Source organism: Rosa chinensis, chromosome 3 (assembly GCF_002994745.2).
Source record: "Rosa chinensis cultivar Old Blush chromosome 3, RchiOBHm-V2, whole genome shotgun sequence".
NCBI lineage: Eukaryota > Viridiplantae > Streptophyta > Magnoliopsida > Rosales > Rosaceae > Rosa > Rosa chinensis.
Window position 1 is genome coordinate 37,607,017 of NC_037090.1, and position 8,444 is coordinate 37,615,460.

At 39.9% G+C, this 8,444-nt stretch overlaps 1 protein-coding gene across 1 annotated transcript; it reads left to right on the forward strand.

The window, feature by feature from the left end:
• The first annotated feature begins 493 nt into the window (after positions 1 to 493).
• On the forward strand, positions 494 to 4,528 carry LOC112195009 (cucurbitadienol 11-hydroxylase). Its single transcript, XM_024335296.2, has 9 exons — positions 494 to 678; positions 828 to 1,158; positions 1,251 to 1,400; positions 1,501 to 1,749; positions 1,842 to 1,931; positions 2,019 to 2,097; positions 2,186 to 2,292; positions 2,392 to 2,541; positions 4,435 to 4,528. The coding sequence occupies exons 1-8, from the start codon at positions 539 to 541 to the stop codon at positions 2,491 to 2,493; spliced, it is 1,248 nt and encodes a 415-aa protein (XP_024191064.1). The 5' UTR covers positions 494 to 538; the 3' UTR covers positions 2,494 to 2,541; positions 4,435 to 4,528.
• The last annotated feature ends 3,916 nt before the right edge of the window (positions 4,529 to 8,444 follow it).

Genomic DNA, 8,444 nt, shown 5'->3' on the forward strand with positions numbered 1-8,444 from the left:
CACTAGTATCTGTTCACACCCTATGGGTGTGGAGAAGTGGGTGGTCACCCGTCTAGAATAGGGTAGTTAGTTTATGAAAATAATAAATTTTCTTATTAATTATTTATTTAAGTTTTGACTTTTTTTATCCCTGACAATTAGAAAGATATATAAATTATTTAATATTTTAGGGGTATAAAAGTATAAATAAATCAGTTATGGTAAGTAAGCCCTCTTCTCTTAAATATAATATAGATAATACTTGTCAAAGATATAACATAGCACACGTGACATCAACATCACTATTCTACACTAGCTGGGTACTATATTTTTGAAGTCACCTATGACCCGCCAAGTCCATATTTTTGAAGTCACCTATGGTCCATTGGCATTTCAGCCACTCGATATAACCATTTCTTTTCCCACTATATTTCTCATCATTCCTTGAATCTCATAACATACTTCAGTGAATCTTCTTGTTCATTATAGTAAGGCAAATACCACTGAGGTGGGATTGTGTTTAGTAGCATTTCTGGTGATATACATCACCCACTGGATTATGAAATGGAGGAACCCAAAGTGCAATGGGGTTCTTCCTCCAGGTTCAATGGGTTTGCCTCTCATCGGTGAGACACTCAGTTTGATCATTCCAAGCTACTCCCTAGATCTTCACCCTTTCATAAAGAAAAGACTTGAAAGGTAAACCCCCCACACCTAGTAACTTAACTAGTTTCAGTTTACTTTTCCAGCATAATTCTTTGTTTTTTGAAGTACTAATTCTGCTTAAAACCTTTTGATAACTACCTGCCTGAGTAGTTTACTGGAGATGTTTTCTCTTTCCCTTGCAGATATGGACCTATATTTCGGACTAGTTTGGCAGGTAGGCCAGTTGTGATATCAGCTGATCTTGAATTCAATAACTTCCTTTTTCAGCAAGAAGGGAGGTCTGTTAAGTTGTGGTACTTGGATACATTTTCAAAGATCTTCGTGCTGGAAGGTGAATCAAAGATAAACGCAGTGGGCATCGTTCACAAATACGTAAGGAGAGCTTTCTTGAATCACTTTGGCGCTGAGAGGCTTAAGGAAAAGTTGCTCCCTGAAATACAAGAATTCGTCAACAAATGTTTATGTTCTTGGTCAATTCAGGAATCTGTTGAAGTGAAACATGTTGGCTCAGTTGTAAATATCAATCCCAGCACTTATTAGTAATGCTTATGATCTCCTGATGTTCATGTTATAGTTATTGCATATATCAATTCTCTCTGTTGCAGATGGTTCTAAATTTTAGTGCAAAGCAGATGATTAGTTATAATGCTGAAAAAGCTACTGATGACCTGAGTGAGAAATATACTAAAATCATAGATGGTCTTATGTCGTTTCCCTTGAATATCCCTGGGACTGCATACTATAATTGTACCAAGGTAACACTGAATGGTTTATTAAGATATGCACAATTAAGTTTCCCTTTAGCTTATTAAGATATCACTCATATTCAAATTTTTGGTGTTTATATTCATACAGCACCAAAAGAAGGTAGAGACCATGTTGAGGGATATGCTCAAGGAGAGACACGATTCACCTGAGACCCAACATGGGGATTTCCTTGATCAAATTGCAAATGACATGGACAAGGAGAAGTTTTTATCAGAGGATTTTATCGTTCACTTGTTATTTGGGGGCTTATTTGCTGCCTTTGAATCTATTTCAGCAGTGTTGGCATTAGCCTTCAGTTTACTTGCAGAGTATCCTTCAGTCTTACAAGAGTTTACTGTATGTAGACAGTTTGAGCTTCAATTTTAGTGATCATATACAAGTCCTCTATTCAAAACATTAATGATCAATATATATTATTTTAAAATCAGGCTGAGCATGAAGCTATTCTCAAAAATAGAGAAGATCCAAATACTTCACTCACATGGGATGAATATAAATCGATGACTTTTACTCTTCAGGTTTGTTCTACAATCTCTACATGTTCCTTCTAATCTGCACAATAGTATTGCACTAGTCTTATAACTTGCTGGTCTTGGAGAACATAGGTTATCAACGAAGCTCTTCGGTTGGGTAATGTTGCACCCGGCTTGTTGCGTAGAGCTTTGAGAGACATCCCAGTAAAGGGTCGGTGCTGAGTTACAGACATTTAGCTTAAATCCTTAGTTTAAACCCAAAAAGGTCTTTCGCTGACATTTAGAGTAAATGTTTGCAGGATTTACAATCCCAGAAGGTTGGACGATTATGGTTGTCACGTCTGCGCTTCAGTTAAATCCCAACACATTTGAGGATCCCATTAAGTTCAATCCATGGCGTTGGAAGGTACGTGTGTATGGTTCAGTTTCATTGTCATTTGTGCAAATAACTTCAAATTTGGGTAGGGAGCTAATATTACTTTATACAAAATTTAATGAAAATTAGGACATTGACTCACACTCTATATCCAAGAATTTCATGCCTTTTGGTGGAGGAATGAGACAATATTGGTGGAGGAATGAGACAATGTGCTGGGGCAGAGTATAGTAGAGTTTTCTTGTCTACATTTTTCCATGTCTTGGTCACCAAATATAGGTATGTTTCTTATTCTCCTTCTCTCTCTCTTTCTCAAGCGTGTATTCATTTGAACTGTACTATGTTAAAACCAAAGCTTTTTGTAAGGAAATTAATCTGTCATATCTTCAGTATTAATGCAAATTGTTATACAGATCAAGTTGTACAATATCTGTAGCTTTCCTTCTATGTAATCTAGGTAGAAAACAGGTTCCTGACTTGTAGGAACTGATTGTAATCATCCTTGTATAAAAGATACGTTTCTGTGTAAATGAGATTATCACTTCTGTCTATTGATTTCTCCTTCTTTCATGGTATCAGAGCAGGACTAGATCCTGTCTCTTCTCATCTGCTGCACTCTAACATCTCGTGTAGCCTAACCTTCATTCCCTCATCGTTCCAACCAACATGGGCAACGACGATGTCCTCTCACCACCACTCAAAGATCACGGCAAATCAAAAGCCGATTCCTCCAGTCCTCCTACATCTGAGATGTCAAAATCTGACCTCTCTAATCCCTTTTTCACACATCATTCAGATCATCCAGGTCTAGTCCTAGTCTCTAAGCCCCTGAATGGAGACAATTATGTAGGATGGAAAAGGGCAATGACCCTAGCTCTGAATTCTAAGAACAAACTTGGTTTTGTGAACGGCACAATAAAGGCTCCCTTAGAAGAGACAGACCCAGAAGGCTATGCGACTTGGTCGCGTTGTAATGATATGGTTCATTCATGGATCATCAACACCATTGATTCAGAAATCACCGACAGTTTCATCTACTATCCTACCACTCACGAAGTATGGGAAGATCTTCGTGAGCGATTCTCTCAAGGCAACGCACCACGAATTTTTGAGATTCAGCGAGAAATCGCTTGTCTCCGACAAGAGTAGCTGTCAGTCTCAGCCTACTATACAAAATTGAAGGGCCTATGGGATGAATTAGCTACCTATTCAGAGATATCTCGTGGACCACAGGCAGAACAACAAAGTCTCATGCAGTTTCTAATGGGTTTGAATGATACTTACAGTTCTGTTCACGGACAAATTCTTCTGATGATTCCTTTGCCAACAGTTCGTAAAGCATATGCAGCAGTTGCCCAAGATGAGAAGCAACGTTCTCTTTGTGCTTCTCATCCTATTGCAGATTCATCTTCAAGCGCAGCCATGGCCGTGCTCAATTCAGGGAGACCCAATCCCAATTCAAGACGAGGAGGACGTTTTGAAAGATTTGACCGATAAAACCAGCGTCAAGACCGCAATTTTGCATCTTAGGAAGTACGCCGTGTTGACACTGAACGACATCAAGGCTCTGGCACGGGGAGACCGCATTGTTCTTACTGTGGAGATCCGGGTCACTTGGTGCAGACTTGTTACCAATTGATTGGGTATCCCCCAGGTCATCTTAAAGCCAAACAGGGCACCAGTTTTTCAAAGCAATCTAGACCAGCAGTGCCTTCTGCAAATCAGGTTAGTGATGCAGTTGGAGATGCTAATGGGCCAACGGTGACTCTTACTGAAGCCCAGTTTAAGCAATTTATGGCTACTCTCAATAATCCAGCTTCTAAGCCCAATTCAAATGCAAGCTCAAGTCCCACAGCCAATGCCGTAACAAAACCAGGTTTGTCTAAGGTCGTTTCCCGCAATTGGATCATTGACAGCGGTGCGACCGATCATATTACTTCCTCTACGCAATTATTTCACAAAAATAATAACTGCTCCTTACCACCTGTTCTATTGCCTAGTGGGGATAAAGTTGACATTATTGCAAAAGGATCAATGCCTCTGAGTACCATGTTTTACCTTCGTGATGTGTTGTTTGTGCCAAAATTTAAAGTTGATTTATTATCAGTTAGTCGCTTGACGAGAGGATTGAACTGTTCAGTGACTTTCTTTCCATATTGGTGTATTTTGCAGGATCTGGCTACAAAGAGGATGATTGGTTTGGGTGAACAACGCAACGGATTATATTATTTGATGGCCTTAGCCATGGAGAAGGCCAAGACCAGTCCACCTTTTTCCACCACACGCCCGACTTGTCATCTTACCATCACTTCCGCCGATCTATGGCACAACCGCTTAGGGCATGTGTCATCCACTTGTTTAGGTTTTATTGCTAAGAATTTTTTACATGTTTCCATTCTGTCTACAAATGCTTGCCACATATGTCCTCTGGCTAAGCAGAGTCGCTTACCTTTTACTACTAGTACCATTTCTTCTCTCAAACCATTTGAAATCATTCATTGTGATATTTGGGGTCGATATCAATTCCCTTCCCTTTCTGGTGCTCATTATTTTCTTACCATTGTGATGACTATACACGTTTTACTTGGATATTTTTAATGCGGCATAAAGATGAAGTCCAATCACTCATCAAACAATTTTTTAGCTATGCTATCACTCAATTTGATTCTCGTATTAAAACTTTCCGTAGTGATAACGGTAGTGAATTCCACTCCCTTCGCTCTTTTTTTAATGATCAAGGTGTCGTTTTCTAACATTTGCGTTTACACGCCCCAACAAAATGGCTCATGCACTGACACATTCTTCAAGTGGCTCATGCACTCAAGTTTCAAGCCCATCTCCCTTCTCAATTTTGGGGGGAGTGTGCCCTTACCGCAGTCCACATCATCAACCGTTTACCTTCTCCCATCCTCCACTTCAAAACACCTTTCGAACTCCTTTATTCCACACCTCCTTCCTTCTCCCATTTACGTGTTTTTGGCTGTTTAGCCTATGCTACTAACGTTCACCCCTCTCATAAATTTGATCAACGTGCCATTCGGTCTGTTTTCATCTGATATCCCATCGGTCAAAAAGCCTACAAATTGTTTGACTTAGCCCGCAAGATCTTTACTAGTCGCGACGTCAAATTTCATGAACACCTCTTTCCTTATTCCTCTCAGCACGACCCTATTGTCTCATCATTGGGTCACCACCCAGGCCCAATTCCCTTGCTTCCTAACCCCTCTCTTTCTGCCTCAGACGTTGACTTTTCTTTCTCTCTCCCCACGTCCTCTTCCACTTTGTCTCCTTCTCCAGACCGCGATCTCTCTTCCACCTCGTCTCCTTCGTCTCCCCTCTTGTCCTTGATTATACGCATTTATATGCATGTAATTGTATCTAAAACACTATAAATAAGTTAATCCTCAAGTCAATTATTATGTAATTAATCCATTTATATTTATCTTGTAGGAAATAAGTGGAGTTGCGGAAACCGATAGAAAATTGGGCAAAATTGGAACAAATTGGAGTTTCCGACAAAAAGTCATCACCGAGTCAACTGTGACCGATGACATGAAGGAAGCGGAATCCAAAACCACAATATATATTGCGTGCAGTGGTGCTGTAAAATTGTAAAAATCGAAGATAGAAGAAGAAATGCAATTTAATTAATTAAGATAATTAATCAGACGATTAATTGCTTAATTAATTAGCAAGGCACTAGCAGCCAACTTAATTAAACTTAATCAATGTTTAATTAAGCATGGCTAGTATGAGAAACACGTGCAGCAGCCTTGGTTTCTTTCTTCTTTTGTATTGGACCACACAAACCCTGACACGTGGCTGCTCTCTTCCTTGGTTTTTACACACATCAGCCCTTATTATCTTCTTCTGACGCAAAAGCATATCCAGCACCTCATATATATATATATATATATATATATATATATATAGACCACGGCCTATTTTTAGAGAGAGAACACACACCAGCAGCAGCTGCATCACCAAAACAGAGGCAACCCCTTTGGGCTGCTCTCTCTCCTCATTCTCTATTTTCCAGATTTTTGTTAGTTAAAGGATTTACTGTGACGTCCCGAACCCGAATTTACCAGTTTACAAGTCTTTCGATGGGTAAACGACATTTACATTTACTTTTTGGCTCCGTTTCGACATTTTAGGGGGCCCTAAAAGTTGACTTTTTGTTCGGGTCAAAATTTGAGAAAATTTCCTTCATGAAAGTTGTAGAGGACGTTAAACCGAGCGCGTGCATATGTGGTACGTAAAAATCGGAGTTCATATGCAAAAGTTATAAGCGAAATGGTAAATTTACTGTTTATGGTAACTTTCTATAAATAGGACGAGTTACTGTGGTAACTCGTCATTTTCTCTCTCCCCGATTTTCTCCCCCTCTTCCCCCGCGTCGCCCTCTCTCCTTCTTTTTCCGATTTCTTCACCGTCCGGCGTCCGATTGACTTGATTCCAGTTGTCCTTGGACCGTCTCTTCCTCCTCTACACGATGGTACCAGTGGGTATCGGCGATTTGGCCGAAAAACCCCGAATTTATGCAAGCATTGTTACTGTAGCAGTTTGCTTCCCCGGCGAAATTCCCCAGTTTCCGGCTATCTTCGGCGGTGAAATTGGCTCTATTAGGAGCGCCTCGAGTCACTGATCATCTCCCCTCAAGACTTCTAGTTGGAATTTCCATGTTTGGAAGGTGAATTTGAAGGATTTCCAAATTGGTGGGTTTGGAGATTTCCGGGTTTGTGTTCATCGGCAAAATTGGAGCATTTCAAGGTATTTTCTCACTTGGTCACAGTTATGAAAAGTGGTTAGAATGTTGAGATGATTCTGTGGTTGAAATTTGGTGGCCGGAGGAGGAGTTGGGTGCCGCATGAACAGTGTAGCCGTATGAATAGTGCGACGGTGAATAGTGCGGTGTATGAACAGTGATTTATATTCTGTTTTTTTTAGCTAGTTAAATCCTATATTTGTTGTAGAGTTTGTAAATGTGATTTTTGGAGTGATTTGATATGGATTAGGAATTTCTGAACTTTAGTGAGACGGGTGTCGATTATGGGAATCCGACCTTCGTATTTTTCCCTTGTTTCCGCTTTGGAATACTTAATCGATAAATTGGTAATGGTGGTAAAGTTTGGATTGAATCCAAGAAGAAGTGGATAGGTGATTTATGAGGATATGATGTGGGAATGGTATTTAATTTCCGATGAAGGAAACCGTTTGTGTGGTCGCCTAAATAGTACAGTGAGTGGACATTTGTTTTTAAATTAATTCCGCATGCAGTATTATTATTTTCTTCCAATTGAGATTTAATTATGTTTTGAATATTTGAGCGTTGATTTATCGAGATTTATTTATGGATTACGAGATTAGTATTGAAATTCCTTCCCGAGGGATTTTAGTAGATTTTTGAGATAGTCATTCATGAGTTATTGAGTTGAGGAATGATTTTCGGGAAGTGACTGATTTAGCAAATATTATGAGAATTATGGATTTCGAATATTGGTTTTATTAGGATTCACGAGTACGAATGTTTCATCGAATTTTTGAGCATGATTGAATTATCGAGATTTATTGAGCTTTAAGCTCCGTACTTATCAGCCTTGAAGTTAGATTGAGTTTTCTTTCCGAAAGCATTTATTGATTTACAGAGTATTTGATTTTATGCTTTCGAGGATGCTTTCGAGGATTTATTGAGATATTGAGGTTTGATTTAGTGAGTTAATCCTGAGTTATGCTTTCGGTGAATTATTATTGATTTATTGAAGTAATACCGAGTTTCTTTCCGAAAGCAAGTAATTGAAAGAGGTTATTTTCAGTTTCTTGAGGAGGCTATTCAGTTTATTAAGGAGGCCAGTTTTGGCGCATGCGTATCTTACCTAGTTGGCAGTCCCTTCTAGGTAATAGTCTGGTTGGCAGTCCCTTCCAGACTACAGCCCGGTTGGCAGTCTCATCCGATGCGTCACCTGGTTGGCAGTCCCTTCCAGATGACATGAGGTAGTTAGTCGGCAGTCCCGTCTACTACCTGTTGTTAGTCGGCAGTCCCGTCTACTACATGTGGCTAGTTGGCAGTCCCATCTATCCACCGCCTCCTATTCCGGTTGGCAGTCCCTTCCGATGCGTCATCTGGGTGGCAGTCTCTCCTAGATGGCATGAGATGACTAGACAGCAGTCCTTTCTAGTCA

What these genes read in the sequence shown, in the direction of transcription:
- LOC112195009 (XM_024335296.2), top strand. Translation starts at nt 539, where the DNA reads ATGAAATGGAGGAACCCAAAGTGCAATGGGGTTCTTCCTCCAGGTTCA. An exon ending in GAGAGACATCCCAGTAAAGG is followed by an intron (nt 2,098 to 2,185) that starts GTCGGTGCTGAG and finishes AAATGTTTGCAG; the next exon opens with GATTTACAATCCCAGAAGGT. An exon ending in TCAATCCATGGCGTTGGAAG is followed by an intron (nt 2,293 to 2,391) that starts GTACGTGTGTAT and finishes AATGAAAATTAG; the next exon opens with GACATTGACTCACACTCTAT.